Source organism: Tiliqua scincoides, chromosome 5 (assembly GCF_035046505.1).
Source record: "Tiliqua scincoides isolate rTilSci1 chromosome 5, rTilSci1.hap2, whole genome shotgun sequence".
NCBI classification, from domain to species: Eukaryota; Metazoa; Chordata; class Lepidosauria; order Squamata; family Scincidae; genus Tiliqua; species Tiliqua scincoides.
Window position 1 is genome coordinate 106,476,318 of NC_089825.1, and position 15,156 is coordinate 106,491,473.

At 43.8% G+C, this 15,156-nt stretch overlaps 2 protein-coding genes across 2 annotated transcripts; both read right to left on the reverse strand.

The window, feature by feature from the left end:
• Window positions 1–7,322: 7,322 nt before the first annotated feature.
• On the reverse strand, window positions 7,323–8,270 carry LOC136652960 (olfactory receptor 14J1-like). Its single transcript, XM_066629884.1, has one exon. It carries the CDS (start codon window positions 8,268–8,270, stop codon window positions 7,323–7,325), a length of 948 nt encoding a protein of 315 aa, XP_066485981.1.
• Window positions 8,271–13,135: 4,865 nt separating this feature from the next.
• LOC136652961 (olfactory receptor 14A16-like) lies at window positions 13,136–14,113 on the reverse strand. The gene has a single exon (XM_066629885.1). It carries the CDS (start codon window positions 14,111–14,113, stop codon window positions 13,136–13,138), a length of 978 nt encoding a protein of 325 aa, XP_066485982.1.
• Between the last annotated feature and the right edge of the window lie 1,043 nt (window positions 14,114–15,156).

Sequence of the window (15,156 nt, forward strand, 5' to 3'; positions counted from 1 at the left end):
AAAGGAGTAATTCTCAAGTAGGTGTTTAAAGCATTAAAAGGGGGAGGACCATATTACTATAATATTCAATAATACAACATTTTTGTTGCATAAGAGATCCACGTTACAATATTTACATGTATGATATTCCAGAATAACCAAGTAGCTTTTGAATGCAGTACATGACTGGCTCATGTATCCTAATCTAAAAAGAGCTATCAACTAAACCAAAAAGGCCCCCCCCCTATTTTTTTTACAAAATTAATTTTGGCAAAAGCTCTTTTCCCTTGTAAACAGTGCAGACTCATCCAGAAAGTTGATGTAACTTCAGCCAATTGCCAGGAGAAAATGTCTTTATGGTTGCACACCACAGTCCTTCTCATAAACTGAAACGAAACCGAAATAGATGTCACTACCTTTGTGAACATGGGTTCCATATTGCCTTTTCCCTCTCTCTACAATGTTCCTTACCCAGGCTCTGTTGCCTTCACTATTAAAATGTAAGGTAATAGATTATAGAAATGGTAGATCTTCCATTTATTTGGTGGGGCAAATGCCCTGGGCGCGGAGCCTCGTGCAGCTTTAGGACTCCACGGAAGCCTCTTTTAGTTTTGTGCTTCTGGTTTTCCAGAAGCACAATTTAAAGCAGGGGTCTCCAAACCCAGACCTGGGGGCCAGATGCGGCCCGTGGTGAGCCTCTATCTGGCCTGTGGCCAGCCCCTTGTCCTCTGAAAGCCTCTGGCCCACTTGGCTGAACATGACTGGAACTATGCTCTGGTTGCATCTGGAGGGTGTTCTAAGGGCCAGAGAGGTTGAACAAATGAGCCCATTCATTATATAATCACTCATCTAAGTTTCATCTCTAATTTATTTATATAAATTTATATTTAAATTTTGTTTCCGGCCCCAAACACCGTGCCAGATATTTGATGCGGCCCTCTGGCCAAAAAGTTTGGAGACCCCTGATTTAAAGCATCAGGAAACTTCAGGAGGCTTCCACAATGCATCCTGGAGTGGCACGAGGCACCATGCACTCCAGGTAAGTGGGGGGGCAGATCTGTGTGCAGGGGGTAGCTGCACCCCATGGATGGGTGCCATCGTAGATCTTTGCCCTGGGCCATGGGACTGGGAAGGTTCACCACTGGATTATAGATTATAAAATACTTAGGGCACTTCTCTCTACGCATGTGAAAGTGACTGTGCTTACTTATGAAAGTTAAATCATTTATTCTGAGGAGAGTGTCTCCATGCTATTAGTTTTGAAAGAGAAACTTTGATCTCTTTGTTTCTCATGCTGTAGATCAATAGATTCATCATGGGTGGAACCATGGAATATATCACGGCAGAAAGAACATCCAGGTTTGATAGAGTATTTGAGGTGGGCTTGAGGTAGGCGATGCTTCCAGTGAGAAGATATATGGAGAAAACCATTAGGTGAGGGAGACATGTAGAGAAGGCCTTTAGCCTTCACTGCATAGAAGGAATTTTTAACACAGTCTTCCAAATCTGCACATAGGTTGCAAAAAAATATATCAAGCAGCCTAATGCAATGACACCACTAAAGACAATCGCTCCCATTTCAGGCAGATTTAAGGCAGAACAGGAGAGCTTAAGCAACTGTGGAACTTCACAGAAAATTTGATGCACAATATTGGAACAAAAAGGGGTTGCAAAGGTACACCTGCTATGCAGTATTCCATACCATTCCAACCCAAACATCAGCAACCATTTAAATGCAGGCTTGCTTATTCATCACCATCTCATATTGCAATGGATTGCAAATGGCAACATACTGATCATACTGCAATGTTTGGGATACTTGCTGTACATGGAAATAACAGGTTTACATCTCTCTGCAATCATTATAATACAAACTGTGATATTTTCAGGAAATACTGCCAAAAAAATTCAGTTTGGTTGAATACTGGAAAAAACAAACAACAAGCCCCCCCCCCCCCAAAAAAAAAAAAAAAAAAACCAACCTGGAGCAGTCAATTGCTGGAGGTGATGATTTCAGGTTTTAATCCACAGCTCTTACCCCAAAAATTCCAGCTGATGGTGACAATGAAGAACTGGCTCTCTACCATCTAAGCCTGAAAACATGACCTACCCTCCCAGAAGTGCATCACCCCACAAAACTAAAAAACACCAAGGTGGCACCAATGACCTTGAAAAGAATCCTGAAATGTATTTCAAATTAACTTTATTTCCAAAGGATCTAGCACTATCCTACAGCTTTCCTACAGTATCCTACAGTAGTATTTTTCTCACTCTGTGGGATTTTGCCATCAAGACACAGATCCTAGACAGCGGTGTGTCAATGTGAAGGGGCCCATCCAAATGTATGCTTGGACAGATGTTCCAAACCTAGTAGTTTGGAAATGGACATTTTGAGCTCCTTGTTTCTTATGCTGTATATGAGGGGATTCATCATGGGGGGAACCATGGAATAGAGCACAGTGAATGTCAAATCCAGATTTGATGGAGCATCAGGGATGGGCTTCAGGTAGGCAAAGGTTCCAGTGGATAGAAATGTGGAGAAAACAATGAGGTGTGGGAGGCAAGTAGAGAAGGCCTTTTGCTTTCCCTGCACAGAAGGCATCCTCAGTACTGCAGTGAAAATTTGCACATAAGATATGGTGACAAAGACAAAGCAACCTAAGGCAAAACTAGCACCAAAGACTATTGCTCCCATCTCATGTAGATTCAAGTTAAAACAAGAGATCTTAAGTATTAGTGGAACTTCACAGAAAAATTGATTGACAACATTGGAACAAAAGGGGGTTGCAAAAGTCCCTGCAGCATGTAAAGAGCCACTGAGAAGACCGGCAATCCAGACACCAACAATCATTTTGATGCAAACTTGCTTGTTCATCACCATCTCATATTGTAAAGGATTACAAATGGCAACATACCGATCGTAGGCCATGACTGTGAGGAGGTAGACATCAGATGATAAAAAGAGAATGAGTAGAAGGACTTGAGCTACACATCCCCAATAGGAAATGTGCCTGGTATTGAAGAGGGAATTGGCCATGGACTTGGGCATAATGACTGAAATGGCACCAAGGTCTTGGAAGGCCAGGTTCATGAGAAATAAGTACATGGGGGTGTGCAGGCGATGGTCAAAGGCCACTGCAGAGATTATGAGAAGATTCCCTGCCATAGTTGCCAAGTACAACACCAGAAACAGCAGGAAGTGCAGAATTTGCAATTGTCGAACTTCGGTGAATTCCAGGAGAAGAAATCCAGACAAAGAGGATTGATTTGCCATGAGGATGATGATTAGCCCTTACTAAGATGTACGCAGCCTGTTGAATGAGAAGATCAAAGGCTAAAATATTGCAGAGTAGTGGTAGAGTACTGGTAACAGAACAAGAGACTCAACCACACTTAGATTTTTATGTTAATAGCAGCAGTATTTAGAGTTACCATATGCATTTGACATTTTTCTGCTGTTAACTGGTCTAATGTATTCAGGTAAATGTTGCACTGCATCAGATTATAGAGCCTCCCTCCCTCCCTCCCTCTCTCTCAGGCTAGCTATTTCCCCTCCTCTCTCTCCACCTGTATTCATCCCCCTTTCACTTATTTGGATTTCAAATTGTATGTGCAAAGATCTGATTTACAATCTGTCCAACAATCTGATATCATAGCACCAGTGAAACAATTCACATACATGTTAACGGGTAAAGGATTTCATTCTTATAATTCTAGTAAATGAGTTCAATTATTTTAGACAATCATACATTTATTAGGGATTGGTGAAATCCTTTTTCTTCTCTCAGGAAGTTCAATATCTTACCAAACATCTTTTGTCTTCTTTAAATTCCTTTTGTTTATCTGTGATTCAGATTAAACCAAAGAGGGTTTTAAGGCATGTGCTTAGAGGGTGCAAAGGCATGTGCAAAGAGGGTGCTTCACATGTTGATGTGAGAATTTCTGAAAATATTCCTACACCCAAACAGACAGATGACGGGCTCACAGTCATTGAGAAAACACTGAGAAAAAGGAAAGAGAAAGTGAGAGTGGAAGATAAAAATTAGAAATAGTGAAAGGACAGATGTTGAAAAAATTGTAAGAGAAATGAGAATGTTGAGAAAAAAGAAAGGTAAAAAGATGAGAGTAGCAATTCCAAAATTCTTGAACTGATGTGTAAATTATGAACATAAATAGCTTACAGCTTTTGTTCTGATGTTTCTTTAACTTCTTTCACTTCTGCTCCACTGATGCTGAGTAACTGTGTACATGTCCAGGGCTTGACAAAACTCAATTCAAGCCCTTCTTCACTCAACATTAGCAGAGCTTTATGAAAGTTTCTCATGATTTCCTAGAGATTTGATCCCAGGAGTCCAACACTGCTCAGCAACAGATGCATCAGAAAGAAAGAAAGAAAGAAAGAAAGAAAGAAAGAAAGAAAGAAAGAAAGAAAGAAAGAAAGAAAGAAAGAAAGTGAGTTGGGTGGTTACAATAAGAACCATGTGTGAGGGTCAAGAGAGGTAGATCAATAGAACAATCCTGAGTCATAAGGCTCTCTGTTTAAATCTCTCTCACAGTAGCACTTGCAGAGTGAGGAGACATGACTGTTCATGGTATTCCCATAGAAGGAGCCAGGCAGACTAGAGGTTAAATTGTAAAAAGTTTATTGCAACTTTTTTACTTACTGTAGCTACTTGCCTATAAAGTGAAAAATTTGCACCCAAAAATGATTGGTGAATCACCCCCTTGCCTTACCTGCGCAGTTATGCAGACAGATGGATGGGGCAAGTGGGCCATCCGCACCCTGCCCGGGTCAGGACTCTGCAGGAGGAGTGGCAACAGCACCTCCTCGGGATCTTGTGTGGGGCTGTGGGATTCCTGGCAGTCTCACCTCCCACCTTCCTGTGCCTGCTGGACCTCCCATTGCGCAGGGAGCCAAAGGAGCGTGGAGGAAGCAGGGCAGTGGAGGGTGCAGCCTACTGGCCTGGCACTGCCCCTTGCCCACTCAGTGTTCACCGCACGCACGCACTGCAGTCCTGCTGCTTGTGGGGCAGGGAGCAGAGCAGGGGGGGTGGTCCTGGCTGCTGTCACCACCGTCGTCACCAAACCAATGGAGGGCAGGGAGCATGCGGGGAATGTCCTGCAGTGCCCGCTCCCTGCCAGATGCTTCCCTCCCATGCGCTTGGGAGTGGGCAGAGCAGGTCACTCCCTGCACTCTCCCTGCCCTCCATCAGCAGCCTCTGCCATCATATCCTGTCCTCCCTCCTGGGCCGGGCAGTCCAACACTGGTCTCTTTGACTCTGCACCTACTCAAAGGTGAGCGCAGAACTGAGGAGACCCACTGGCACCAGGGCAGCGTTGCCTGGAGAAAGGGAGCAAATGCTCCATTCACCTGAGGAGACCTCCAGCACTAGCCCAGCATGCATCGGATGCAGCAGCAGCCCTTTTGCCTTCCCTGGACTGAAATTGGGTGATGCAGTTTATGTTAGGTTTTTTATCAGTCACTTTGGCAGGTCTCACGTGGGGTTGGCATGTAGGTCATCGGCTTTGGTGTACAATCTGAGGTAAGCAAAGGCATGGGGTGAGCCAGGACCAGTCCCATGGTGGCTGACTGGTTCTAAGAGGCTGTTGGGCAAGCCTCTGTCCTGGAATAAGCAAAGCTAAGCCAGGGTACATCTGTGACTGAGCCAGCTGCCTTGACCATCACAGGTTGATAAGGGTAGGCAGACTTAGTCGATTGACTGAACAATTCCAGGAGTCAGACTGTATGCCCAGCTACATTTTGGGAAGGTAGTCAGCTAGGCCTTATCCCCAAACCAGTTCCCCGCATGTTAATCAGTGCCCTGCGGTTTTTTGTTCAGTTTAAATAGTTAATAAAGTGGCCTGGTTTGAACTCCAAGTTTGTGTCTGGTGTGTTTATTGACGGTGCGGGATAAAGCAAGAAATGTCACTTATGATTCTAATGCATGGTCCTATAGTGTGCTGACCTGCACTATAGTGCAACATGGGATACAGTAACAGTCTGAACCTATCCATTCTCTGCCCAGTGAGGTATCCACACCAAAATGGCTTGCACTGCATCCTGCAGGGAGAGGATGGATGACCTGAGGGCCTATGTGACATAAATAAAAAACATTTATACTTACCTCTCAGTCATCCTGGAGACACCAATCTCCTTGTACATGTACCACCCCTTCTGGTGGCATGTATATGGGGAGAGGAAAGGGGTGGAGGTGTCAAAGAGGAGCGGATAGGATCTGGTACACACTGTTGCCACTGGATATATCCCCTTCCGCTTCCTCCCCATCACCAATTCCACCCTTCCCCATCCAGTTAACCCTTTGACCACTCTCTCCCTGCCCACACCCTCATTCTACCGCTGATGTATGGTAGTGGCAGAGGCTGCTCCTGTCTCCGCCACCGCATACAATGCCTCCACAGCCTCTCCAGTGGTGGGTCACAAGTGTGCATCTATGTACACTTCTGCAGGGCCCTTTGCAACAATCGAAACAACACTCTGAAAGAATGCCATACTGGTCAGATCTACACTTTCCCGCTGCCACCCCATTTAAAAAAAGTATGTAGTGGGAATTTAACTTGGTAATGAGAAATAAAAGACGGCCATTCTTTTTGACCATAAGTAATATCATTTGTTTTTCCTTAGAATGATATGAAATTCTTAATTATGGAGGGTAGTTCTTTTTTTATTATTATTATTTTTATTTTTTGCTGGAACTTAGTCAACTGGTGAGATACTCAGATGTGACCAAAGATATCACTGAGAACACACATGCAAAATATATGTAGCTTATAGTGCAGTGCCCACTGAATGCCCATGGAGATGACTCTCGAATGCATGTTTAAAGGCTTAGACACTAGGACGACCGTATTGCTGAAATATTCAATTACACAATACTCTGTGTAGTTGCATTAGATATCCAGCTTACAGTATTTACATCTATGATACTCCAGAATACCCACCTTTGAACGGAGTAAGTACGTATTTGATTGGTTCATGCATCATAATCTAAAATGACATACCAACGAAACAAACAAACAAGCAAACAATTACCCTATTTTTTCCAGGATTAATTTTTAGCAAAAACTCATTCCATGTATCTCATGGATTTATCTCAAGCCAATTGCCAGAAGACAATGTTTTTATGGTTGCACACCATAGTCTTCCTTACCAAGGGAAATAAAACCTAAATAACTGAATGTGTGAATATGGGTTCAGTATTGCCTTTGTCTTGTCTTTGGAACCATCCATGCCTGGAATTTATTATCTTCCTTACTCTTAAAATGAAAATTGTAAGCTACTAGGGGTACTTCTCTGTATGCAAGTGAAAGCAACCATGCTTACATCAGAAAGTTATTAATTTACTCTGAGGAAAGTGCCTCCGTGCTAGTAGTTTTGAAAGAGAAACTTTGATCTCTTGGTTTCTCATGCTGTAGATCAATGGATTCAGCATGGGTGGAACCATGGAATATATCACAGCAGAAAGCACATCCAGGTGCGATGGAGTATTTGAGGTAGGCTTGAGGTAGGCGATGCTCCCAGTGAGAAGATATATGGATAAAACCATTAGGTGAGGGAGACATGTAGAGAAGGCCTTTAGCCTTCCCGAAACAGAAGGAATTTTTAACACTGTCATCAAAATCTGCACATAGGTTGTGACAACAAATGTAAAGCAGCCTAATGCAATGACACCACTAAAGACAATCATTCCCATTTCAGTTTGATTGAAGGCAGAACAGGAGAGTTTAAGCAGTTGTGGAATTTCACAGAAAAACTGATTGACAATATTGGAACAAAAAGGGGTTGCAAAGGTGCACATGGCATGCAATGTTCCATACAGAAGGCTAGAGAGCCACACACTAGCAACCATTTCAGTGCAGGCTTGCTTATTCATCACCATCTCATATTGCAATGGTTTGCAAATGGCAACATATCGATCATAGGCCATGACTGTGAGGAGGTAGATATCAGATGCCGCAAAGGAAAGAAGGAAGAGGACTTGAGCGGCACATCCAGAATAGGTGATGTGCCTGGTGTTCATGAGGATATTCGTCAAGGTTTTGGGGATAACAACTGAAACTTGACCAATGTCCTGTAAAGCCAAGTTCATCAGGAAGAAGTACATGGGAGTGTGCAGGTGATGGTCCAGGGCTACTGCAGAGACAATGAGGAGGTTCCCTGTCACTGTTATCAAGTACAATGTCAGGAACATAAGGAAGTGAAATATCTGCAGTTCCCGTACCTCTGAGAATTCGAGGAGCAGAAACCCAGACAGAGAGGACTCGTTCACCATGGTGATGATCCTTGGTCCTTATGAAGATGCATGCAGCCTGTTGGAAGATTAAGACAACTGTTCAAATGATAGCTGAATCATCTTCAAAACTGAGCTATATTTTTTGAGTTTACATTTTTGCTGTTTGTTTGCTGCTACTTTAATGTTCACATCACTGTGTGCAGATGTCATTGATGTACTGAACTGTCTTAACCCATTTTTGCCCAATGTTGCATATACGCAACATGGACTAAATGTGTACATCCATGGGCTGGGCAAAAAGGGGCTTAAACCAGTCATTTTCAACCAGTGTGCCACAGGAATTTGGGTGGAGGTTATTTATGAGAAATTTTTTAAAAAAATATTTGAACAATGTTTAATACCTTGAAGCAATATGCTGAATAAGAAAATAAGGACATTTTAGATTTGGAGACTCGGCAGCCTGATAGAAAGGCATTAGAGAGGAATTCACATGCACATATTTACACCATCATAATATATTAGTCATTCAGGGACAGTATCATCTCCAAAACTCATTAGGTTTCCATTGAAAATTCTAACATGTTTTTTTTCTTAAGGCGACATCTCTAAATGTCCTTTGACTTTCACTTGCGGTGAAATTGTAGTTGCACCTCTTCTTGGTTACATAGTTTTGTTGCTAATTTAATTACAGATTGCCCCAGGCTGAAATACTATGAATGCTAATTTGGAATTAGATCTCTTTGTAAGCAGTGGGATTTACTGAGCAAATGTGCATAGGATTAGGCTGTAAATCCATGTTGGGCTTCACATATCTGTAGGAGAGGAGAATATTGGAATGAATGGGAAGACAAGAAATGAAATATTTTGCTTGAAGTCTTGTTCAAGGACATAGAGAGAATTGAAGGAAACAGGGACTCTATTACTCTATTTGAGGAGGTGTATCTCATTATAAAGCACCTGCTTTGTATGCAAAAGAACTCAGATTCAACCACTGCCATCTCAATGTAGGGGGAGAGAAATACACCTATTTGAAACTCTGGGTTGCTGCTCTTGGTCAATGATGACAATAGCCAAATGAGATGGACCAATGGTCCTTCAGTATAAGGCAACTTCCTATGATTTATCTGTGGAAGATAAAGAGTGTGTGTGTTAGAGAAAGAGAGAGAAACTATGACTAATAAAGACCTTGATGGATAAATAAAATGGTAAGTATATACTTAGCTTACTAACCTTTTTTCAGAGATTTTGGTCCGCTTTCAATGAACTTTTCATCCAGCGACAATCAATGACACAAATTCCACCAGCCATGAAATTGATAACAGTCCATCAGTTTATGATGACAATCAGCAATTGTTCTTGCTGAGTAAAAGTGTATTAGTACTCAGTTTGGTTTCTAGGGATTTGCTCTCAAGAGTTTAGCACAGCTTGGCCACTAAGGTATAGAAATAACTGTTTGGTTGGGAGTTTGAATAATATAGTTAAGCAAGGCTAGCTGTGTTTAGGTGCTTGAGAATGACAGGACTTATGGCAAGTGATAAGTAACTCTAACCTTATCAAAATGGCTGGAAAGTGGGCCTCCTCACTGGTTGGAGGAACGCCGAGAACCATGAATGCTACATTCCCTGCCTAGGGGTGGGGAGGAGTTCTGCAGCTGGGAGAGGGCAGGAGGATGGGAGGGAGGGGTGAAATTCACTGTTGGGGTGGGGGAGGGTGGGAGGGGGTGGTTCAGCCCTGAGTGGGGAGCAGGGACAGCAGCAGAAGTAGAGCAGGGACAGAATCGAATCATCCCTCCCCCATCTAAAAGTCCCATACAGGGTTAATCAGTCCTGTGCCAGTCATTGATCTGGCCCAGATCTGAGTAGCCCCAATAAGGCTGCCGGGGCTCAACGCAAGGTAAGGGCTCAACCGTTCCCTTACCTTGAGGAGATCTTTGGCTACCTCCCTGACCCTGTGGGATACAGCAGCAGCCAATCTGGTGCTGCTGTACTTCAGAATGGGCAGTCCCATTAGGAATGAGCTGTTAGTAAGAAGAAATAGGGTAGTGGTTCCCAAAATTCTCAGGAGTTTTACTCCCGATGTAAATCTTTGTGTGGGATGGGGGAAGGACAGCAACCCAATCCCTAGAATGTGTTGCTAAGGAGGGGTTGGGGGGGGCTTTTACATATTTAGGGCTGCTGCATGTTGCAGGAGTTGCAGGGAGCCCCACACAACCCACAGCAGGCTTCCTGATGCTTAGAATGCTCAGAAAAAAAACTATCGCGAACCACTTCCTGGTTGTGACGTGAAACTGGAAGTGGTTAACTACGGAGGGCTGCATGGGGCTCCCCACAACTCCTGCAAAGTGCAGCAGCCGTAAGTAAAAGCACCCCCTTCGCCCCCCCCTTAGTGACGTGATCCTGGGGATTGCATCGCTAACTCTCCCTTTTCCCCTGCCCCTTAATGGGGCGGGGGAAGCTTTTCATAAGCTGGTGGGTCGCAACCCACCAGTTTGAGAACCACTTAAGTAGGGGATAAAGTGTGAGAATATGGCTTGAGAATACAGCTTTTGCAAAATGTGACACGCCATTCACCAGATCCCTTGCTGGATCATTCCAAGGGGCCATCTAGTCCAGCTTCCTGTATCTAAGTGGCCTACCATATCCCTTGGGGCAAATTGGTCTATTAGAAATCTTGATGTTGATCTTTATGTTGATTATCTGAATGTAACTAAATAACTTAATGCAGAATTTTATCCTTTACAACTAGATCTTTTCTAGAATTTTATCCCTGCTTGAAAATGGTGTTATTTATTTTACTCAGAAGTGAACTCATTGTGTTCAGTAAGACTTGGGCTGCAAACCTATCTCACTCACTGGAAACAAACACTACTTACATCCTCCAATTAATATAGAAAAGCTGAAAGCAGTGTTTCTCAACTAGTGGTGCTCGTACCACCAGTGATACTTGAGCCAGTGATACTTGAGGTGGTACTTGTCTGGTGTACCCACAATGGGTCTACTTGACTCTGTGCTGGCTATTTAGCTGGCACAGAGTAAAGCAGCCCCATGTCAGGCCAAGAGGCCCACCATGGGTGTCTACATCCGGTAGAGCTCTGCCAGTCCCATCCACTCCCGCATTCCTTGAGAACAGAGACAGACTGATAATGCTAGTATGTCAGGGTTATATGCAAAAAAACTAGCTACGTAATTGGGCTCTAAATTACCTAATGGAAATTAAGTGACTCTAATGGAAAATTTGGGATTTTTAGTTCCATATCAGTTGTAGTGTAGCAGTAGTGTAGCAGTGCAGAAGCACTGGGCTTTGGAGCTTTGGGCAAGACATGGCAATTTTGGGCAGGCACACCTGCCTTTTTCCCATCTGAGGCAAACCTTGGTATGTTCTTTGTCCATGGAAGCTGAGAGCGTGAGGCCCAGTGCAAAGAAAACAGGGATGAATTATGGTATAGATAAGAGTTAGAACTCAGAAGTTAGGAATGTGCTGTTGCCTGAGAAGCGCCTTATCAGTGACAGAGAGTAACCCGAGCCTTGTCATATATTGTTTAATGAGAATGAAATAAAAGCTGAGGGGGCTGGCTCAGAAAAGCATTTCTTCCTCCTTGCATTCAACTGAACACCCTTGCTTCAGCTCTTCATTGGTTTCAACTGATTGCTTCATCAGTGAGTGTTTGATACAGGGCACAAGGAAAGGAAATAGATTTATTTTCTTTGTTCCTGTTTTTGCTTTTGAGTTGCTGCAACTGAGCAGCCAAATTCTAATGAAATTCCCTTCTTCCAATGCAATGTCATCAGTGCAGGCTATGCTACATCCTGCAGGAGAATTTTGCAAGCTGTAAGTTTTCCCTTGGTAAGGGGACATTTATCCCTGAGACCTGGAGAAAGCCCCAGCACCCAATGTGTGGCAACTAGGATCTACTGAAGATAAATACTTGGCACATGTCCATGTTGCTCCATGTCAGGGGATCAGGACCAGGAAGGGGTAGGGTACAGTGCGTGCAGCTGCCACCAATCCCATCTCCTTCCTGGGGCTAATTCTCCCACCCACCCACTGCATCACTGACCTCCCGCATCCTGTTTTGCCCTCTCCTTCCCCTCCCCTTCCCCTCCCTCTACTGCCCGGGGCAGAACTTACCATGTCTTGCACATTATGGGACTTCCACTAGTGCTGCTGGGACTGTTTGGGCCTGGTTCAACACTAAATAACTTGAAACAGTCAACTGCTGGAGATGACGGTTTCAAGTGTTAATTCACATGCCTTACCCCAAAACATCCAGCTGACCATGACAATGAGGAACTGGCTCCTTAGCATGCATGCCTGAAGATATGGCCTTCCCTCCCAGAAGGCCCAACAAAAAACAAACTGGGGTGCAATGGGCAAAAGGCAATGGGCTGGCGCAAGTCCCTTGCACCGACCAATGGTGTTGTGAAAGTGCCTTAAAGCACTTTCATGCCACCGGTAGAGGAGAGAGGTCAGCAGGAACCCCGCTTGGTCGGCCTAAAAGATCAGCCTGTGCCAGCCAAACTAGGCTGGTGTGGGGGTTTGGGGAGGGTGTGGGGAAGGTGGGAGAGAGGCATTTGGGGCAGGGGGGAGGTGGGGGTGAGTGGGTGGGTGGGGCTAGGATCCTGCACTTATGCTGGATCCTATCCCCATTCTCATGCAGCCTGGGGCGGCTCTGAGCTGCTTGGAGCTACACTACCTCTTTAAGTAGTGCAGATCCAAGTAACCCCATTGGGGCTGCTGAGTCATTACCCAGAGTAAGGAGAAGTGATTTGCCTTGCCCTGGACTGAGCCACAACTGACCCCAATCCTGCCATGGAAGAGGGGAAGACCTGCTGGCCTGCCAGAGAAGGTTAGGATTGGGCTGTGGGTGTCACAGGTGACCTTTCACAGTAGGAATCACACAGTTGTTAGCTAAGGATGTATGTCAATGTGAAGGGACCATAAAAAAAAAAACCAAAGAATGCACGCTTGGAGAAACCAAGAAATTTAGAGATGGACATTTTGATCTCCTTGTTTCTTATGCTGTATATGAGGGGATTCATCATGGGTGGAACAATGGAATATAGCACAGTGAATGTCAAATCCAGATTTGATGGAGCGTCAGGGGTGGGCTTCAGGTAGGCAATGGACCCAGTGACAATAAAGGTGGAGAAAATAATGAGGTGAGGAAGACAAGTTGAGAAGGCCTTTTGCCTTCCCTGCACTGAAGGAATTCTCGACACAGAAATGAAAATGGGCACGTAAGTTATAATGACAAAGACAAAGCAGCCTAAGGCAAGAACAATACCAAAGACAATTGCTCCTATTTCAGGTAGATTTAAGTCAGAACAGGTGAGCTTAAGCATTGGTGGAACTTCACAGAAAAATTGATTGACAACATTGGAACAAAAGGGGGTTGCAAATGTCCCTGCTGCATGTAAGGAGCCATGGAGAAGGCTAACAATCCATACACCAGCAATCATTTTGATGCAAACTTGCTTGTTCATCATCATCTCATACTGTAATGGATTACAAATGGCGACATACCGATCATATGCCATGACTGTGAGGAGGTAGATATCAGATGATAAAAAGAGAATGACCAGAAGGACCTGAGCTACACATTCCAAATAAGAAATGTGCCTGGTATTGAAGAGGGAGTTGGCCATGGATTTGGGCATAATGACTGAAACAGCACCAAGGTCCTGGATGGCCAAGTTCATGAGAAATAAGTACATGGGGGTGTGCAGGCGATGGTCAAAGGCCACTGCAGAGATGATGAGAAGATTTCCTGTGACTATTGCCAAGTACAACACCAGAAACAGCAGGAAGTGCAGAATTTGCAATTCTCGAACTTCAGCGAATTGCAGGAGCAGAAACTCAGACAGAGAGGACTGGTTAGTCATGGTGATGATGATGATGATGATTTGCTCTTAGTACGATGCATGCAGCCTTTTGAAAGAAAGGATTAAAATGATACTGTAAAGTAGTTGTTATCATAAACAAGAAACACAACTACACCTAGAATTTTATGTTAGTAGTAGCAGTAGTTACAGAGGTCATAACCATAATGGACATACATTTTCTTGCTGTTAACTTTCTTAATGAATTCATGTAGATGTTGCATTATGAAAGATGATGTATCTAACCCGTCCCCCTCAATTCATCCCCCTTTCATTTATTTGGATTTCTAATTGTACGTGCAAGAGTCTAATTTACAAGCTGTCTAACAATCTGATATCAAAATACCAGAAAGTCAATTCACACAAATTTTAGTGAGCATAGAACTGGATTCCTTTATATCCAGTATATTAATCATTTCAAATAATCATATGTTTAGTAGAGATCAGTGCTTTTCCTCTACCAGGAAGTCCACTATCTCCCCAAATATCTTTTGGCTTTAAAAAAAATTCCTCAGATTTTTTGTCTGAGGAGGAGTCACCAAATTCTTTTCAATTTTTGCATTAAGTGAATTTTTAATGGCAGCTCTTATACAGACATCCCTATGTCCACAGGGGATATGTAGGACTGTATCAATGTAGGGTTCCGTGGCTCAGGAGGATTCTGCTGCCATCTCCGCACCCCTCCTGGGTTTGATCCTCTCTCTGATTTTTCCCTCCTTGCCCAGTTCTGACCCCTCCCCGTCTTCCCTCCACACTCCCCCACCCTGAAAAGTCTTACCATCCACCAACAGCCCTGTTTACTGCCGGCTGCTCACCCGAGACATATTCAGCATTGAGGTGCAGAAGTGCCTTATACTGCTTTGGTAACAGCGGTTGCCCAGAAAGTGCTGCATCTGCCTGTGCTTTCCAGATATGGAATTGGGCCCTAAATCAAAGAGGGCTTTAATGCATGTTGGGATTCACGTACTGATGTGAGAATATCTGAAAATATCCCTACACCTAGGTAGAAAGCTTATAGGTTCAGAGTCATTGAGACAACAGAGGGA